This window comes from Hippocampus comes, unplaced genomic scaffold, assembly GCF_001891065.2.
Source record: "Hippocampus comes isolate QL1 unplaced genomic scaffold, H_comes_QL1_v1.1 scaffold37, whole genome shotgun sequence".
Classification (NCBI taxonomy): Eukaryota; Metazoa; Chordata; class Actinopteri; order Syngnathiformes; family Syngnathidae; genus Hippocampus; species Hippocampus comes.
This window is the reverse complement of record NW_017805535.1, coordinates 685,113-706,655: the sequence shown is the minus strand read 5'-3', so window position 1 is coordinate 706,655 and position 21,543 is coordinate 685,113. Positions and strand designations below refer to the sequence as shown.

The 21,543-nt window shown below is 40.0% G+C and overlaps 1 protein-coding gene across 4 annotated transcripts in view; it reads right to left on the bottom strand.

The window, feature by feature from the left end:
* Window positions 1-1,663: 1,663 nt before the first annotated feature.
* Window positions 1,664-21,543, bottom strand: part of far1 (fatty acyl CoA reductase 1) — a 39,316-nt gene continuing 19,436 nt past the window's right edge. For 2 of the 4 annotated variants that reach the window (XM_019878115.1, XM_019878114.1), the window contains exons 6-13: window positions 18,111-18,288; window positions 17,922-17,966; window positions 16,604-16,731; window positions 14,327-14,394; window positions 13,155-13,326; window positions 7,346-7,475; window positions 5,605-5,732; window positions 1,664-5,367 (exon numbers count right to left, since the gene is read on the bottom strand). In XM_019878115.1, coding sequence (XP_019733674.1) covers window positions 5,208-5,367; window positions 5,605-5,732; window positions 7,346-7,475; window positions 13,155-13,326; window positions 14,327-14,394; window positions 16,604-16,731; window positions 17,922-17,966; window positions 18,111-18,288 — 1,009 coding nt within the window. In that variant the 3' untranslated portion in view covers window positions 1,664-5,207. Of the gene's footprint in view, window positions 5,368-5,604; window positions 5,733-7,345; window positions 7,476-11,784; window positions 11,933-12,341; window positions 12,514-13,154; window positions 13,327-14,326; window positions 14,395-16,603; window positions 16,732-17,921; window positions 17,967-18,110; window positions 18,289-21,543 lie in introns of those variants that run through there. The other 2 variants (XM_019878116.1, XM_019878117.1) reach the window with 2 other exon arrangements.

The window sequence follows — 21,543 nt, the reverse complement described above, 5'->3', positions numbered from 1 at the left end:
CACACACCTCCTCTCTCTCTTTCTCTCCACCGCGCAGTAGAAATAACAGAAGAGACAATATGCCAACGGGTCACTAGCGTGATGAGACTCAAGGTGCTGGGCGGGGCTGCGAAGATGCGCAGCCAATCCACTCGTGCTGTCATTGGTCGATGTCGCAGCAGAAACAATCATGCGCCTTGAATGAGTGCCCACTGCATATATACAGTACAGGCTTGTACAAAACCTCTGAGTCATTCAGCATTTTTTTTCAGAATACAGTACTTTGGAAAAAACGCGATGTACTGAAGCCGCGATAAATGAAGCGCAATATAGCGAGGGATCACTGTCCACACTTTGCAGACTATTACATTAGGGATTGAGGTGGGTGTGCCCCTGGACACAGCGATGACAGCAAGAGGGAGTTACTCATCCTGCTTTGTGACGAGCACTTGAGAGCTCCAATTGCCTGGTGCTCAAAGCGAGGTCAGGCAGTACCACTAAATTAACCCAACAGTCCCCAGTAAACGTATAAGTGCAGCCTTGGGAATCGGTTACATCTATCGTTTGCCGCAAACTGAGCACCACAACAGGCCCTGACCAGTGGTTTGATTGGAACTTCACCTCAATGTGAGTATATTTTCTGCCTGAGAGGTCTCCCTCTAGTCTAAGCCATGGTTCCTGTTTATGCAGCACTGTGGGCCGGCCCATTTCCCTGTGGGATTATAGCGGCTGCTGGGTCCTGGTTTCCAGGCTGCTGTTGATAAGCGCTGCATAAAAGAGCACAAAATACATGTCATGTTTTCTTTGAAGCCCCAAGATGTAAATACGACAATCCAAATTCATGGTGCTTTGGCCCACGTAGAACGGATCAACAAAGTTTTATAGTCAACAATGAATGTATCTCATTTCGGAAGTCCTGGAAAGTACCGAATGAACAACTGGTGATCAAAAAACTAAAGTCTTGCCCTGCAATGATCAACTGTCAACATTTATGGGGCCCCAGGTTAATAGAACAGGTTTGACAAATATTAAAACGATGTAAGTGTGACACTAAATATCGTGCACTAGACCAATTTTGTTTAAAGGTAAAACAGCAATTTAAATGATTCAAAATGAAATCTGGGCCATTAGTGTAATAGTTCACAAATCTCACCAACACGAAGGAATCAGTTTGTCTGATGTGAAATTGTGAGCATCATCACCTGGCTTTGAAAAGCGTCACATGAGTACTTGCGTATGGCGACTGAAGCAGTTTACGTACACGAGTGTCGCGACATGCACCACTTAAAAGCTCACGCGATTTAACCCTTTCAGGGACAGCAGTTACTACAGTGGACATTTGATCATGTTATCAGCTTACAGGGTGGATGAAAGGGTGAAGATGAACTCTGTTTTAACATGAAAAAGTTCCGAGATTCAACACACCCCATGCAATGAGTAGAGGAAATTAATCCCAATGGCAGCATTAAATCTTAATGTAGCAGCTCAAGGGCCTCTTTAATCTGACCTCTGCAGAGTACACCAGTGAATGTGGACGACTGACCTGTTACGCACTGATGGGAATAGGTCGTGTATCTACAAATTGAGATTAACTGTTTGTTTCCATCATGCTGTCACTCCCTCTTTATCAGTCGTGTTGACGAATACTACAGACAAGCAAAACACACACATCAAGGCACACAAATGTATCAAACAAACTTTTATTTCTTATTTTTTTGGTTCACAAAACCCCCCGTAACAGGCACCAGTTGATGTATTCTGTTTTTAAGGTGAATACACAAATACAGTAGCTCTGACTGAGTTACGAGCGATGAAAGCTTCCAAAGATGACAAGGTATAAAATGCGAGCCATCTTTTCCTGGTCAACATTTAAACGTCAGATAAACATCACAGACATTCGTGTTTTGCACATCAGTAGGAGAAGGAATGTCAAAAACTACACCCCACACATTCTATCAGTTGGATGTGCCAGTCAAAACTAGATCAGAGCATAAGAAACACAAAGAGGTGGGAAAAAGAAAAAAACCCACACTGGCCCTTAGAATTTGATTAGCCGGAAAATACCGAACGACGTACTTCTAAGGACATTACTGTGTTGAAAGGTCCTGAAATGTATGATCATGGTCAGATCAGATCAGATCAGATCAAAATAAGACCAAATGTGCAGTCTGTGCATCAGAGAGGATTCACTCACGCTTGCCGTATCAATTCAATGTCTCCGGGATGCAAACTTCAATTTCTGAATTCGGATATCTTTGGGATTGCATTTCTTGGAATTTAAGCAACACAGTTAAACCTATAATAACAGCTGGAACGCTGGTATGATTTTTATCAGCAGGTTTGGATCTGAATTTATCCCAAATTACTTTCAAAGACAATATGATGCTTTGGTTATTTGTGCATTGCTAATTAATGACCATTTTTTGGCATGATTGAGTTAATCTGTCTCACTCAGTGCAACGCCAAACAAAAAAGCTGGAGTGGAGATGCAAGATCTTATTTTCTCAGAAAAAAAAAAAAGAATAAAAAAATCAAATCAACAAAACTGGCCTAATCACACACATATACACGAACAAAGCTTGTGAATGGCATTTCTATGTCATTTACCCCAGATTCCATGTGCTTATATTTCACTCAGTTTAAAAGAAAAAGGTATTGACAGACGGTTTGAAGCTGACAGGAGGTTAGGCTATCTTATGCAATTACATTCAAAGAAAAACAGAATATTATAGTCAAACAAAAATCGCTATGAGCTTGAGATGCAAGAAGTTGAATGATTTATCATCTCCAGAAATGAAGCAGATAGTGTTGTTTGGGAGTTCAAAGACCCTCACAATATAATTACAAAAATACAACTTCATTATAAATCTACCTAGAGAGCGACCGTACTCACAAAATAGTTTGAAAACATAGCTCTCCTCAGTTTTCACATTGTTCCAAATGTTCAGGCACAAAAGACAAAGTTGCGGAACTAACATATTACATTTTTTTTTTTAACTCCAAGACATTCATAGGACATGTGTGACAGTTGTCACCTAAACCAAAGAGAAGACAAAATCAACATGAGCAAACATTGGCAAGGTCACGCCCAGATTATTCAAACATTGTATGTAGCGTTCTTAGGAAAACAAGACAGACTCACACGCACACTTCTGACACGTCACCCGTTCAGTGAAGCCTCATGAAGTCGACGGGTGTTAGACAAAGGTTTGGTGTCAAAGTGCCCTTGCGGAGGCAAATGCCTCTTGAACATGATGAACAGGAAACTTTACCTTTTCAAACTTCAACAAAACAAATGCTACATAAACACTCACTCAAATTAGTAACTGGATTTGGCCAAAAAAAAAAAAAAGACCAACATTGAAAATGAGCTTAGCTAGCAAGCAACAGGCACTGGTAGCTACAGCACATTGTACGTAAGGTAGCTTGCATTGCAACTAGCAATAAACAGCTATGGTGTGAACTTTGGCCGAGAAGGTATCGAAATTGTTATTTAGAGGTCATTTAGAAGCTGTCTTTAAAGCAGATGTACTGTCATGTCAGCAGTTGTAGATTTATGTTTAATATGAATCACATGGCTTTAGTCTTAACAGATTTGGTGGTGGTGGCCTGACTAAAAACTGGCTCTCAAAACGAGTGGATTCGCTGCTGTGCAACCTCAGCTACCTTCTCAACAGGTAAAATTTTTCTGCCAGTATGGGCTAATTCTTAAGGCATCTCAAGTCAATATGTATCCATATACTGTATTCACATGGATACAGTATACATAGATATGTATATATTAGTATGTAGTACTCATGTATACTGTATACAAATACAAAGGACCCCTTCTATCTCGCAAAGAGCAAAAATCCATGTATAATAGTGGCCCAATATAAATTGCACTGGAAAACAGGGATAAACCTCCAATAAGCATTTCAGGGAAAACAGGGGTGGCTCCCCCCCAAAAAGATTTTCTTTTTAAATACCCCCGCACCCCCCAAAAAAACTTTACGAATAGGTGAATCTGCAGGTGCTGAACCGTAGGTATGTGGTGGTCCACTGTATACATACACTCTCTATATAAATATGTATATATTCTTATACAGTGTGATGTATAATGTATACTAGTGGTGCGCCGATCGATCTTTCGTGATTGGCCACTTTCCGTGGAAAAGTCCATAATCGTCATTTCGATCAATGCCTTTCAATGCCATCGCATAAACTGATCAACTGCAACTTGTATTTTACAGCCTACTACAACTTTCCTAAATATTGCGCAATGCAGACCATACCAGAAATGCAATCATAATCATTTTAAAATAATGTTCTGATTTTGAATAATAAAGGGATGGAAATTCGGATAGAATTGTTTTTTTAAATTTCATTAATAAATTAGTTGCCGGTAATCAATTTTTAAACTAACTTAGTGAAGCAGCTCTGAAATTGAAAAACGTGCAGCTAATCCGTGTGATCAGCAGTGTACTTGGCCAATCTCACCGTGGATGAGGGGTATCGGAATCGATGGCATCAAACCTTGATCGGAAAACCACGACTGTAGACTAATATCGACATCTCTATGTATACCGTATTCATGTCTATGTATACCGTACACACATTGTGTATATATACACCTATGCAACCGCGCATGCACATTCACACACTCACATTGAATACAAACGCAATGCTTCAAGTAACAAAAGACAGTGTAGCATAGGGGTGTCCAACCCCGGTCCATGTGAGCCCCTACCCAAGATGTTTTCGATGTCTCCCTCCTCCAACATACCGGATTCAAATGATCAGCTCATCGGCAAGCTCTGAGAATCTTGACAACGATCCTGATCATTTGAATCCGGTGTGTTGGAGGAGGGACATGTTGAAAACATCCTCGACTGGGGGGTGGGAAGGCTCAAGGGCCGGATTTTGATATCCCTGGTGTGGTAGGTCTGACTGAAACCAGCAGAGTCCTTTCTCAGGTTCTTTCTTAAGCCTAATGTCTAATTGGAGTTGAAAAGCGTGTCAGAGATCAATACAGTATATAAAAATCAAACATATGCAACATTGATGTTTTTGAATGCTATTGAATCGCTGACCAACGAGTATAACTGCTTTGAAGGCTGCGCTCTCTTTTTCACACAGAACCAATGGAATAGATTTGCATATTCTCTTTCAAGAACCACAACCGGAATTCGGTATTCTTCATTTCTGTGTTGTTCCACCCTGCCTCCCTCTACTGGGACTCTGGGTCATTATTTCATGGTGGAAGAGGCTCGGAAGTAGGAGAGAAACTTAAAGCAGAGGCTCACAACAAAGTACCAGATGTTTCTAGCCATCTGAGATCGGGCAATGAAAATGCGCCAGATGAGCACCACTAGGATGGTGTTGAAAGTGTAGCGGATATTCCTCAGCCTAGGAAAAAAAAAAAGACAAACACTTTTAGAATTAGTATGCATGACGAGAAAACAAAAAAGACCAAAAAAAAATCATTTGTTATCCCAATGCTGTTAGTAGAAGTTGCTTAAATAAATCACTGGAATGTATTTTCCAAAACACTGAATAAAATTTACAAGTAAAACCAGTCTACTTATCTGTCATCCATTTTCTGTTTGATGGCAGAAATGCATGTTCAATGCAAAGCACACTTACTTGTTGAGGTGCTTGCGTGCGGCAGGCAGGCCTGACAGCTCTTCATTGAGGACATATTTTTTAGTGCCCATGCAGTAATTTTCCATGTACTCTGCCCAGTTCAGCTGCCGCACGTCGAAATTAAACACCTACAGCAACGAAATGGAGATATGTTGCGGTGTATATGTATAGACGCAGTGGAAGAAGCAACATTTTAAAACATGCAAAGTCAACTTTGTAAATCTAAAATCTAATCTTCTAAAATGAACATATGCTTCGATATGGATATGTGGTATAGGAAGCAGAATCTGGGAAAAGGAGAATCGCCTTTGTCAGGGCCGGAGAGCGGCCAGTCACCTCAGCAGTGGACTACGAGCTACAAGTGGACTTGTGCAAGAAGCTCAAGTTTCCAGTCCACGTCACAACAACTCAATATCTTGAAGGAAGGTGCGATTGACTGAACTGACGGTTCTTGGGAGGATCGCATCGAGGAGACGAATGAGCGGAAGCGGTTAAAGAACCAGGAGCGAGTTGATGTCAAAAATGCGTGCCAATTCTACTAGAACACAAGCGGGCTCTGATCAACCCTGGCTGGCTCATCTGAATGACGGGGTATGATGTCGGAAGACCCGAAATCCCTGTTGATCTCAGCAACATCACTGATGATGTGTCCCAGTCCATCCGAGGATGTTATCTCACACTGTGTACTGTCAAATTGACAGGGACAAGGGAATTTACACACTTGCTTTAGTTCTTTTAGAAAGACTCCCTTTGACTCGATGTAGTGGCTTTTACATCAAATTATCTGCAATGCCGAATGTGCATGACATTGATTGGGGTAGTAACTTCTTATTGAAGTAACTCCTCATTTCTTAAAGTGCCTGTCAAGTGAAATTAAAATGTCGTCAATTTTACAAAAAAAAAGAAAAAAAAAAGAGTTTTGCTAATAACTGTCAAATTTGAATGAGTAAAAAAGTATACAAAATGAGGCTTCAAAATCATGAAAAATCACGCCATTGTCACCACTCTCAATGATGTGGGTGTTTCGGCTGAAGACTGCATGGGGTCACATCTGGCCCCCGGGCTTTGAGTTTCGACACCTGTGCTTTAAGTTGCTAACAAGCGTGAATGGTTGTTATCTATATGTGCCCCACGATTGGCTAGTAACCAGTTGAGGGTGTCCCCCACCTGCTGCCGAAAACAGCTGGGATAGGCTCCAGCACGTCGGTGACCCTCGTGAGGAGAAGTAGATCAGAAAATGGATGGATGGATAAACTGCGGTAGAGTATCAAGGGATCTAAGAATCCCACATCCAGGTGAAAATGGCAGGAAAGTCACGGGCAAGGATCGATATGTTGACGTGGACTGCGCTTCTGCACCACTGAATTTATCCAGACACGACATAAATAAATGGATGGATAAAATATACATCTACAGTATATAAAAAAATAAAGGTGATTGCGATTTGGAAATTGCATTCGACGGCATTGCAATGTTGATTTGAATTTGATTCATTCTTCTGCCTTACTTTGAGGACTCAAATAAGCATTCCAGTAAATAAGATCCCCTCATAATTCCTTTTCCTGAACGGATGTTTGCTGACTGGCAAGCACTTTGAAATGATTTTGTCAAATTGTACCTGATGAAAACATTACCACACGGTAGATTACTGTCTGCCAACTAGGTACTTTGCTCCAAGAGTGGTGTCAGGATGCACGTGACAGTGGGTGGGTATCTGTCTGTCCGTCTGTGATTCTCTTACCTTTTTATCCTCTGGGGTCATGTGGGCCATCAACATGGCTACGTTGTCCGTGCTCCACACCCAAGAGTGACTAGTAAAATATTCCAGAACCATCATGGCTCTATGAAGGCGAGTGATTGTCTTCATCATCCTTTAGATAAGTAAGAAAGTGAGGTGAGGTGTAGAATTAAGATTCCAAAGGATTGATTATGGGATACTGAGCAGGGAGCAGATTGTTGACATATTTCAGTGAGGGGTCGGAGAGGCAAAGCGAGGCAGCGTGAAGAAAGACAGCAAGCTGTGTAATAAGGCGTTTGGAGTGTGAACAAAAGTGCGATAGTGAAGAAAGGACAACAACAGGAGGTTAGTTGTTGCCAGCAAGGATCAGAAAAGTGTTTTAGTAGGATTGCTGTTACTTGTAGATGAGATCCAGTTGAGAGAGGGTCATGAGTACGTGCATGCAGAATCATTATCTTGAATCTACTTTCGGATTATTTGCGTGCAATGGCACTGATTTCCAGGGTGCGAGGAGTGATTTGTTTTGAAAGAAGGTCATTTCAACTAGACAGTGGTACGCATCTGTATGCCCTAAATGGCCTCAAGCTATCTTCACTTTCAATTCAAATTGTCCCCAATCCTCTTTGGTACATCAGACAATCCAACTGGTTCATTGGTTAAAGCGTGTATGGCAAATTAGGACACAGTTGGTTGACATTTTATTGCCACTTAAGTGCGGATTCAGAAGTTAGTAGTTTTGAAGCTGCCATGACATTTCGGGCATAGTTTTTTTGTATACCACTGTTCTCATCAAACTACACCAAGTTATATAAAGTATGATAATGTCAAACAATAACTGTCAAACTTTTGTGCATTTTCTATTTGCAGAAAACGTCCCCCATGAATAGAATCCAGTTCATATGAAAGATATATGTGAGTTGTTTTAAGGACGTATGCATATTGCAATAAATCACAGTGTTGAAAACATAACAGCAAAACTACTTGTGGTGAGAAAAACAAAAACAAAAATGGAATGATCTGAGCCTTCCAATCACTTAGGAACTAATTCAGTTTAAGTGCTTCAAAATGGACATGAGCTGTTTGCATTTTCAAGCAGCAGGTTGAGGCAAAGATTGCTGCTGCTGACAAGCCTAAACCGGAAACATTTTAACCAAACTCGTTTCATTCACCGGAATCCAATTTTATATTTTTAGTGTGGAGATTTACTTCACTTATCTGCAAAATTCACGATTCAAAATGCCACTTGTAATAAGAACGCCATACACAAAAAAAAAAAAAATTAAATAAAGACTGCATTTTGGAAAAATCATTTTGTTATGTTGCAAGCCTATGTCAAAATCTGACGATCAGCAAAAGTGGAGAGAAGAGCCTTGGTGGGAGAAGGAACCAAAAACTCACTATTGAGTTTCTCTGGGGAGCTTTGTGAAAGGTCCAGACCCAGATTGGGCAAGCAGAGATTGCTGCCTGGGTTCCAGCAACTACTGTGTACACCCAAGAACTAAGGCCAAAGAGTTGAATCTTGGTGTCATCAGACCATCTAGCAGGTGGTTCTGTTAAAAAGCCCTGATTGACACTTCAGGAAAAAGAAACAAAAGTGTGACAAAGTGACAAAAACGGACATTTTCAATGTCTTGGGTTATTCCACAGATAGTTCAATAGAATTTAGGCCTGGACTCTTCATAATAGCGCAGTTTTGTTCTCAACCATTTCGGGTACGTTTGGCTGAAATATGTTTTGGAGGACATGTGACTTACAGCTAAGACTTCCTGACACTGGGCCACACAATTCACTCCAGATGACTTTAATTTTCTTGAGAGTTCCTATGTCAGAAAAGCAGCCCCAAAACAACCTCCTTGCTTCACTTTTTTTTTGCTTTGTGTGCTTCATTTTTGCATCTGTAAACAACAAGCCAATATGTTTTGACTCAACTGTTCAAAGAACACATTCCCAGAAGATGAGGCTTGTTGTTGTGTTTTGGCATCGTGTCTATTTATTTATTTTCTGTAACACTAACTTTGTCCATGTGTACATTTTATGGATTTCCTTAATAAGTACAAAATGCTTCTATTCATTAACGGCATATTTTTCCATCTGCTCAAGTCAAAAAAGGTGCGCTGCTGCGCTTCTTTTTGGCTGTGCAGATCCTCTCATCGACTGAAGTGTGCTTCCATACCACCATGAAATGTACGCACCCGAGGTGGAGTGACCTTAAAATCAGGGTGTTCCCTGACAAAATCTGTCAGTGCGTGCATTCTTCCATATGCTTAAGCATCTTTTGTCGAGCGCGCTCCGAGGCTGTACAATGAATGGTCTAGCGCCTCTCAAAGGCAAAATATCACCCTCATTAGTTCGGTTGTGCGTCATTTCACAGCCGCTGACTGCGAATGATGACTTACACAGGCCGACTCGGATGACTTGTGATGTGTCGCAGAGCTCACGTACGCTCACACCAGGAGTGCGCGGCAACTGTCTATGTGTGTCCTCTATACGTTACAATGACAGCCTAATGTTGACATTATATCATATTACTTTGTGAAAAAAAGTACCACATTTTCCAGATTATAAATCACAGTTTTTTTTTCATAGTTTGGCCGGTGGTGAGATTTATACTCTGGAGCGATTGATGTGTGAAAGGATAAACACATTATCATTTCACGATATTTTCACATTAAACCATAAGAGGGTGCTCTAGGCCTGTTGATACTTTCCACATCGGCGGCAACTGATATAAACAACTGACGATGACTTGGGCGTAAGGGACGTAGAAGAGGGAGCGCCGCATCTTCTACCTCCGGAGTTCGTGGAGTTCTTTAAAAGTGACACAGAGGATGAAGATTTCATTGGATTTAGTGATTTGGAGTGACACTCATGGTTTGGTAAACTTGTTAGCATGTTCTTTATGTTATCTGAATAACTCTTAATATGTTCCGTGAACATACCAGGTATGTTCTCAGTTTATTGTTTATGTGTCATGTAACGTTAGCATATCGTACATTTATTCAGCCTGATGTTCTCTATTTTTATTTTTATTTGCTTTTCAAGATGACATGTCTGTTCTTGGTGTTGGATTTTATCAAATAAATTTACCCACAAAATGCGACTTATACTCCAGTGCGGCTCATATGTTTTTTTTCTTCTTTATTATGCATTTTTATGGCTGCTGCGACTTATACTCAGGAGCGACTTATAGTCCAGAAAATACAGTAGGATCAGTAATAGTAGTAGTAGTAGTAGTGGTGATCTGGGTATTCAGATTGAACTGCTTGTATTTGATTTTTTTAAATAGTAAATGCAAAAACACACAGTTCTTCTAAGTCAGTGGTTCTTAACCTGGGTTCGATCGAACCCAAGGGGTTCGGTGAATCGGTCTCAGGGGTTCGACGGAGCCTCTGACATGGACGTTAAGACACACCCGACTCAACATGTCAATTAGTTATGACACGCCCGCTTGGCCATCACTGGCTGCAGTTGATCACATTACATTACTTGTCCAATCAGTGCTGCGGGAAATTTAGTCCGCTCAGTAGTCGCCGTGTGACTGTCGTGATAGTACGTCATACAATTTTTAAAAAACTATACTTAGGTTGTCCCCTGCCTACTGCGCGAAGACAGCTGGGATAGGCTCTAGCACTCCCCGCGACCCTTGTGAGGATCAAGCCGATTGGAAAATGGATGGATGGATATACGAAGGAAACACATGCTGTATGTATGTAGAAGACTGGATTGTCTCAGAATTGTTTGTTATTTATTCCCTTGTTGTGTGTTCACAAACGCCCCCATAGATTTTAGTTTGTGATTCCTCGCTTGATTTTTTTGTTTTGGTGCATTATTTTCGCTTTTCTTAATGTCAGTGAAGTGATCATGAATTTCCGTTTTTCGGAGGCTGTCTTTGAACGCCTCTCGAGTTGAACGAGAAGAGAGAAGGCACGGAGTCGGACTCAGACATGTCTGTGTTTGTCGAGACTGTTAAAAGCATAAAAATAAGCGTTTTAAAAAACCAACACCACAGCTCTCCTTTTTCGGAGCTGCAACATGTATCTATATCTGTTTGAGCTATATTGGCCAACTATCAAAATCTTTCTTCATTTTCAAACATTTTTATAAAGCTCCAGGGAGCCACTAGATGTCGCTAAAGAGCCGCATGCGGCTCTGGAGCCGCGTGTTGCCGACCCCCGACTCAGGCCATGTCATTTTATTTACGTTTTTCAGTTTTTAATAAATGTGTTTTTTTTATTATCTTGAATTTGTAAAAAATTATTTTATTTTTCACGAATAAAGGGTTCGGTGAACGTGCATATGAACTGGTTGGGTTCGGTACCACGAACAAAGGTGGAACCACTGTTCTAAGTAGTCTGTAATTGAGCCACACACAAGTCACTGGCGATAACCTTCAGATCCACGATGGAAATTAAACGTGTTGAGATAGTTTCAATATGGATCTCTATGGAATGCATGTCTCATGAAAACGATGACCCGGCAATTGGGGCCACAAGAGAGTTGATTGAATCACTCCACGATGGTGGTTGCATACACATTTCCAGTTCATGCATAGCGGGTGTGTCAGAAGTCTGGACGGGAGAATCGCAGCGCCTTGAAAGTGTCAAGAAAGGCGCACAAGGAATTGACATAAGCGTTAATGGGTGAATATGCCCCTAATTTACTTCAACAGGTCCCGAGTCCATATTAACAAGTGTGAAACCTTTTTTTTTTTTTTTCGGAAAAAACACCGTGGAGCATTGGAGATTTAGATCGTGTCATACCTCAGTTTCAATAACTCATCTTGCACTCCAAATAAAGTGGATTCTTTTAGCATAGGTTTGCAACATAACTAATATTTAACAAATTCAAGAGCACTTGAATGCACGCTGAATACACCGTATTAATATTAGCCAAGGGACACACTGTACCAAGTCTATCTGACTGAATGTGTGATGCGGTTTTTGTGCAAAAACTGGGCCTAGACTACCGAGGAGAGGAAAAAGTGGACACACAACCTTACCGAGGCTTTTGGCCTTTCAGCCCAAGATAGAAGTCATAGAGGAGAGCTGGCAGCGTGTGGCTGACAAGTGTCCAGTACTGATTAGTAAAGGGGTTGGAGCGGAGATTGACATTGGGCCTTCTGAAGGCTTGCTCTAAAGGATTGGTCTTGAAGGTCATGTTTATACAGTTCTCTGTAGGAGAAAGACATGACAAACAGGAAGGAGAAAAATAGGAGGCCATTTATAATCCGTAATCTCTCCTCCTGTGGTTCCTGAAGGATACACCGAATTGCGTCACGCTATTAACAATGTTAGCTTGTTAAGAGCATCATGCAGTGAACATCTGAAGCTCAGATGATTTCTGAAATGAAAAAGGGTGAATGAAATGCTCCTAAAGTCACTGTGACAAAGCCATGAGCGAAGCAAGACGGTTGGAAAAAAAAAAAGCATCAAAACCTCGGTTGGGTTTCCAAAGGCATAGCCACATGTATAGGCCAACTTTCAACCATTTATTGAGGCTGAACTGAGATGACCTAGATAGGTGTCCATTCTATTTGGAAACTCAACCGGGACTTAACGATTGCTCGTGGTAGAATGTAAAGTGTGCATAAACCAGTGAGAACCCCCCCACGTAAGCAGAGGAGCACCTGGGTTATACATTCTTGAAATGACAAGCATGGCATTACACATGAACAGCACAGCTTTAAGATGATACTACACTGACAAAGAAGTTAAGCAGCAGAAAGGTCTGTGTGTGTGGAGGGGGGTTTCTGGGCATTTTGGAAAACAGGAGTTGGCCAGGAAAGCCCGATACGGCGAGAGAATGAGGTTACCTGGGTTCTCGTCCAATCAGCCTGAGGTACACATCATACAAGAAGGCTGGAGCCTTGTGGCTCACAGCGATCCAGTACTGATTGATTAGGTGATTGGATGTGAGATTAACATTGGGCCGACGGAACGCCTGATCGAGAGGGTTCCTCTTGAAAGTAGATATTACATGGTATTCTAAAAAACAAAAGTAATCGACAAGGAGTGTAAGATGTGTTGTATCATTGTTAGAGTTTTGTCTGGAGCTGTGCATATGTAATTATTTTTTTTTTTCAAAAATGCAAATTCACTTTTTTACTTTCAATTTAACCAATTTGTAAGATGGGGATGGAACAAGTTTCCACCCAGCATTTGCAAGGCCAAGCATTTCAGCGCTCTGTTTTGTTCCAGTTTCAATTAAAATATTCCAGGACTATCGCTTCAGTTCTGGATACAACTGTTATTTTCAATTCTCAACATAGTGGATGCTCGGACAAAATATAGGACTCGCTGTTACTGCCTCGAGGATCTTATGAATTTTGTCAGAGGTCACTGGACTGTCTTTTCAATGAAAATTAAAATGTGGATAATGGATGCCGTTTTGATTATGTTTGATTTTATGGTGGTCCTGTCTTACATGATGGAGAATTTTTCTTCTAATTAAAAAAAAAAAAAAATCACTTTTCTTTAACACTAGCATTTTGAATGTTTTCAGTAAAACTCAAAGTTGTATCCTGCTTTCACTAATTGCATTTACTGTTAAGAAGCTTTATGGAATGATTTTTAAGAATTCACAATAAAGACTGAAAAGACTTAAATAAGACTTACTAAAACACTGCATACATGCAAATGTGTCGCGCTTAATTCATGCGTCCAGATGGCAGGATAATTTAATGACACCACTAACTGCTATGTGTAAACCAAAACAATGTTAAATGTAATATTTAAAGTCATGGAAGTAGCCCTGGACACGTGTGAGACGAAGATTTCAACCTTACAACATTTAACAATGACTGATTAATTAATTTAGCCAGAATCCACAGGAAACAGGCAAATAAATGTTCCCAGGTTGGGTGAGGCCAGTGGAGAAGATACTGTGCACAATTTGAAAATCCATGACAAGTTTCTCTCAACTAGACCGACAACACCGCTGCCCGGGGCTGTTTTGGGCTGTTTAGATAACATCAGAGAGACATACCAACTTCTCCCCAGCGAAATGGGTTGATGCCACCAGTCGTGCAGTTGTAAACCAGGATGGATTTGGGCCTACAATGAGACAGCAACTTTAATTACAAGCACTCTGTGAACATTTTTTTTTGTACACCTTTACAAAAATCTGAATATACAACCAAGTTCACAACAGGCCTGATTTACTAAGATCCCAAGTTCAGTAGCAGATACTAAATTCCGTATTCACTCACACTGACAGCATGCACGGTTAGTGTGCATTTTGCATGCGCTCTATAATGATTACGTTCTTTTACTACGATCCTATATAGTGAGAGTTAAATTCTGGGTTAACTCATGAACAAAATCTGCACGTAGGTTGCTCTAATGATTTTCACAATGGAGCACTCGGGAGAGCATAGAAAACATAAAATGAAGTTTGAAGTAATCAAGTGGTTAGTGGAAGTGGCAAAAAACAAATGATAGAAAAAAAAAATCACCCTGATAATTTGGGACAATCCAGCAACCGCATAAAAGCCATGTTTGTTTGATTGAACTTGCCCCAAGTTCGTGGCAATAGGATATTACTGTCCATCCTCTGTGGTTAAAACACCACAAAAATGATCTCGGAGAAACCAGTACTACTCCACTAGGGCTGGACGATTAATCGAATTTCAGTGATGATCTCGAGTTTGGCTTCTCTCATTCTTTAAAATGTAATAATCGAAGAAAAGCAATTAAGGTGCACAACGGAGTGGTGCCTTTACAAGTTCCCGACGTTGGAAACATACCCTAACTCAGTGTTTTTCAAACTTTTTTGAGCCAAGGCACACTTCTTTCATTGAAAAAAATCTCGCGGCGCACCACTAGCTGTAAATCTGAACCCCCCCACAACCCCCCCGCTTATTTTAACAATTAACGTGTTATATTGTTACTATAGCCGTTTTTAACATTGAAAAATGACGTTATAACAGCTTGAATTGGAATCAAATGAACACAAAGAAAACAGTATTTTATCATCTTTCATATTTATTGTTTCACCGTCGTCCTGCATTCATGCGTCACAAATTCGCTTGTCTCTCGTCGAAACACAAGGCAATTGGCTAGCTGTTGCTGCTCCCTAGCGGTATGGGAGGGTACTACATGATTACTTTCTGGGCGAAAGACCGCACAGGCATACAAATTGGATATTTTCCCGCAGCACACCTGACAATGTCTCGCGGCACACTGGTGTGGCACAGGGGTTGAAGAACACTGCCCTAACTAACTCAAGGTTCTGTTTTTTAATTGCGATTATTTCAGTATATTCTTATTTTAGTTCTTGCTCATTTTTTCCCCTTGGTCTCTTTTCAAAATAAATTCAAATTTGAGTTTAAGAATTCAAGGAATTTTCCTTTGCTCAAAATTCGAGGATACAAAGATACTTTTTTTTTTTTGGTCATACCAACACCCATTTCCACATAACTTGGCACGAAATACAATCCCGAAATCCCAGGTTAGGCTGAAGTAGGTTGTGTGTATTTTGATTTCTGATTTTCATTGAGCGCTGGAATGACCCAGACATGAGGGGAGTTTCATCATAGGTGACAATGCATGACTCCTTCATGTGACTGGCTTCAAGTCAGCCCTAAGTTCAGGGGTGTCCCAAATAGGTCCGCAAGGACCGATGTCCTGCCTGGTTGCCATCTCCCTCTGCTGATTCAAGTGATCAGGATTGTTTTCTTGCTTCTTCAGAGCTTGCTGATGAGTTGATCCTTTGAATCAGGTGTGTTTCAGGTGTGTTTCAGCAGGGAAAGACGAAAAACAGGCAGGACAGCGGCCCATGAGGACCGATTCTGGACATCCCTGCCTTAGATCATTCAGAAGCTCCAAAGTTGCATTGTTGACTTGACTGTGATGTAAAATTTTTGCTTGTAGCGTTTCAAAAATGTTTACATGAGCGGAAAACATCAATTTTTCCTACCGCCGCTCATTTTGCATCTGTTCAATTCCTGTCAGTTCTGGACAACGATGCAGTCTGAAATATTTACATTTTTAAAGATTTAATTTCAAGATGCAAAATAAACCATTGCAATTTGTCTCAGGGTTGATAAATCACATTGCGTGTTTTTAATGAAACAATTCACTTGTACTCAGACAGCATGCAAAATCAACTGTCGCAATGTTCCACATTTGGCAGACTCACTCCTCTGTTAAGACATTTGCTTCCACATCTAACCGGGTGAGCAATCAAGTTTGCAGCAGGTTTTTTTTTTTTTTGGCCTGTGCAATCTTTCAGTAAATCCAACCCAATTGCTGAGTTTCCAACCTGTTCTTTTGTTGTGATCCAGAATACCAGGCAGCAGCCAGTGTAGCATTGATGACTACATCTACAGGTACCAAGTCAGCCACTGCATCATTAGATGCTCTCATTGTACGTAGGATCCCTTTACCTGCCTAAGGAGAGATAAAAATTGATGAAAACATCTATTGATCTCAAAATTCAAATACAGGCTACGTAAGGCCTGTAGTTAAGATGTTCTCTTAACTACCAAAGGATTGAGTTTTAAAAAATTCTTGTCACACTTAAATGCTTCTGATAATCGATTTTAATATCTCTCAAAGAAATGCAAGTCAATACGAAATGCCATTTTCTAAAGAATGATTTCATTTATTATATTTTTCTTAATTGTATTTAGGAAGGGAAAAACAATTTAAATTAAAACCTGGTCGTCTTTGGAAAAGTAACTGTCTCCTTATTAAATCATCAGTCAACTGTGTTGAACCCTTTGAGGGACAGTTGTTACTACAGTGGACAGCCTACCACGATATCAGGTTACAGGGTGCATGAAAGGGTTTACCCACAGTTTTTGGAAAGCCGAGTTCAAGAAATCATTGAAATAGCACCTGTCAGACAAAGTGGAGTATGCTACAAGATCTTATTTAAAAAAAAAAAGAAAATTAAATAAAGGCACCGTGCAATGATCAAAAGAACTTCAAGAACAAATGACAAAAAGTGAGTGTAATTTATATGTCAAGGAATGGTTACAAAGCTATTTGGAAGGATTTGGGGCTCCAGCAAACCACAGTAGGTGTTTGGATTTTGGCTTCCCTTGATGAATAAAATCTGTATTTTTAAACTACAGTTTTTATTTAATTGGGATGTCTTTGTGAGCTGCAGTATGAAAAGTGGTTCAATTATTTGAATCTGGTGCGGTAAATAAGCAAAATATAGGAATAAAAATCAGAATGGTGGCATATACTATTTGATTTATTGTATATTGCTTGAAAAATAAAACCAAAAAAAAAAAAAAAAACCCCAAAGCTTTAAGTTTCGAAAATGTTCTGTCAAGGAGATCGCATATCTTCAGTAAAAGACGATGCAATAGATATTTCGGTACATACAAAGGAGGGTAAGATTGGATTCAAGACTGGTGCATTTTAAAATGGAACGATTCCATTCCGGTTCGATGAAATCAAAACCGATTTTCCAATTCAAACCGGTTTTTGTTACACCCCTAGTTCTGTCTATTAAAAGTGGTAAAAGCATTGCTACCATTCAAAGCACGTTCTCCAAAATCTGCAATGTGTTTGTTCCACTTTTGAATGATAAAACAAACCGTTACCTTATTCCTCCCAGTACTTACTGCAATGAATATTCCACTAGGTCCATTAAAATTATCAATCCAACCCTGAAACAGTGCAGAGAAGTAACAAATTATTATTATTATGATTATTATTGTAGATACTGAATTACAGAGGTATACACAATACAATATTGACCTTCTATATGGACTTTGAATCGGGAGGAAAAAATTATTTCAACAAAAACTCACGGGAAAAGGTTCTTTCCAGCTGGCACCAACTATGGAGGGTCTTACAATAGCAACGTTGAGGTCGCCGGCCTCCTGCTGCACCAGATACTCGGCTAATGCTTTTGTGTAGGTATAAGTGTTGGGTCGTTGACCAATCAGTTTGGGGGTCAGAACCGACACCAGTTCATCGTCCATCCAACTGGGAACAGAATTAAGACATGAAAGGGTTTCTAGTTACCATCAGAGGTTTACATACGGTCATCATGCCACGAATACTAATACGGTGTAGACGTTCCAAAGGAGGTAGGTGGTTGGCTGGAATGTGCTGTACATGAGAGCGCATGTGCAAACTCTACGAGTGTGGAAAGTCAACGACTGACCTGATCTTAATTTTCAATATTTATCATCTTGAATGTTCATATCATCCAGCCTCACTATCTGGTGTCAACAATTTCACGAAGCAATCAGGCATGTGTTACCAATCAGGACCTAAAACTAATGGTAAACACGTATCCCACAAAACTCAATGCGGCTCTTTATAACTTTGGGCTTTGACAGACAGAAGTCCGATAAACGGTGTCGTACAGTCATGATTAGAAAGTGGCAATTCTTTGCCCAGCCTAGTCGCCACGTCGTGGGCTGATTAACTCGGAGTGAGGGTGGCATTATCCACATTGTGACATCACAATTTGAGAAATTTCTGAGCAGCTCGCTCAGAGTAGCAACATGACAAGAGTTCCCTAAAATGACACTGGCAGTCTGACAGAATGATGAATACGTTTGAAATGGCCATTTCAAGCAGAGTACAACGGATTACAAATTTTGAAAGTGTTCCAAATATACCAAGCTTTTTGTGTGTGAACATTGACCTCGTTGGGTTACGCTTTTGTGTTATATTGCCTATCTATCAGTCTATTTGCTCCAAAGAGCCCAAATTACAGTAAAACAGTCTAACTGCACTATTTATTAACATATCACAACAAAAAGTCACACATTTTTGTAATTGGCCATGCCAAATAGCATTTTGAACGTATTTCTTCTGATGACAATTTAAGGAGCCTAATTATGATCTCCACCCTCCCTTCCCCACAAAATTGTTAAAAAAAAGGGGGGGGGGGTTGGTTGGGTTTTTGTTTTTTCCCCAAAAGCAAAACAATCAAGCTAAGCTATTCATATTTGGACATAGTATTTTAACCCATCATGTAGTTTTTATAATATAGACATTTTGAAATGAATTTGTCAGTCACAGCAATTTTTCACAACATTAGTTATGTAATTTGACAAGTAATACTTTAATTTAGCTGAAATTTGGTACGCACCTACTTATAATGTGTGCTTTTATCAAGTTTGGTGCTATACTGTCCTCCTTGATGCAATAGATGCCTGAAGTTGTGACATCGTCCCAGTGATAGTCTTTCATAACACTGACAAACCCTTGCCTGAAGATTGTGCAAACCCGAAGACATTTTTATGAACCGTTAGCAACTTTGTTTCAATTTTTGATTAAGTCCACAGCACCAAGCGGAGCAGTTTAACATATGAAGTTACAGGCAGTTGTTGAAGTGGTCTATGCATTAGCACCTTAAATTTTATTTCGTCCAACTGAATCAAAATTAGTTATTAAAATATCGCAACAGTTCAATATTTTTCATGTTCGTTATTGATATTTATCACTCACAAAGAATACATTTTGACTTAATACTCTTTATTTTAACTTAGCATGAGAGAAATCACAAAATGATTGCATTCTTCATAAGATTACTCGAGAGACAGCGAATATTTTACTGAGAGATGCAAGTCTTATTATTAATGCAAATTCATCATTCATTTAATTTATCGTGCATATGGGTTCAATATGAACTGATAATCTGGGGTTCATCAAGCTGTTTGAAAGTGAGACATACTTCTTGGGTACTAATGTGAAGGTAATAAATGTTATACACACTTCTGAATAATAAATGTGCTCAAATTACCTTCAACAATACATCATTTCATCAACAGGAGAATGCAATTTCTGGAGAAATTGTGTTTAAAGGCAAAGAGGCTCAATGAAAAACAACGTTGAATGATATAGAATGACAGAATGATATACGATGACCTCGAATGAGCAGAGCAGGTCAAAAAGTGGAATGGTTTGAATTGTTCAAGAAAATGCAGAAAGTAGAGGATAAAACCAAAAAATATTACCGTAAATTCCGGGCTACAGACCGCACCTGATTAAGAGCCGCATGCTAAAATTTATGAAGAAAAATCAATTTTGTAATTATACGCGTCACACCATACCGCTGGCCAATGAGTAGGCGGGGGTTTGCTTCTGCGTCCGTGCCGCCTGGAGCGCCTCCGGGTGCTGAACCCCCGCAGAAAAAAACACAACAATTTCTTAAGGTTAAAATAATCTCCATATTTTTATGAGCATGATAAATGCATTTGCACAACGAAATTACGCTGAAACACATAAGAGGCCAGACAAAGAGAGATCTCGATGCGCATTTGCGTAATTACGAGGAGAAATACTGCAGCCCACTAGGCTTTAAATAGAATAATGCAAATCATATGAATGGGAAAAGATATATGAAATTATTTCTCTAGTCAGCCGCTTAAAAATGATCATCGGTGGCAGCTTTAGGCCCGATGCTGCGCAGCTCAAAACACGGGTAAAATGTGTTCTCTCGTGGCGGCTTGTTTTCAGTATGACGGAGGAGTCAGCTTTTTTATTTCCAGTCTAAAAGACTGAAATAAGGAAGTTGTGATTACCGGTAATCATACAATTTCATTGGACCCCTGTGTACTACTCATTCATTTTATTGGTCGACTGTTGCCAGGTAACACATTTTTCCCCGCTACGGCGAGAAGAGTGGAAGTTGTGATTAGTCATACAATCTCATTGGACCTTAGTGAACTACTCATTCATTTTATTGGTCCATGTTTTTCCCGCGATGGAAAAAAAATAATTAAAAAGCCGCTTCATATTACACGCCGCAGTGTTGAAAGTGTGGAAAAAAAGTAGCGGCTTGTAATCCAGAATTTACGGTAATTTCCTGCTTTTATTTTGACATTTTAAAAATGTGGTAGAAATAAGCTGAACAGTTTAAAGTTGTTTTGAATCAGTGAAAAAACATGGAAGACAAGAAAAACAAAAATTTTTTTGCATTTATTTTAAAATATTGCAAGGAAGCAAGAAAGCTAGGAAACAAGGAACGTATGAAGCAAGGAAAGAAGAAAGCAAAGAAACAAGGATGCGAGAAAGGAAGGAAGCAAAGAAACAAAGAAACTGTAAGCAAGCAAGCAAACAAGGCTAATATGGTCCACCCCATTGGGGATGGCTTCACAAGAGAATCCGGGGTGAACCTTATAGCCCCATCGGGACGCCAACAGGCATGTCCCTAATATTCTGGCGAAAATGGCCGCACCATTGGAGGCCTGGGGGCGGAAATCCGGGGTGTACTTAATGTTC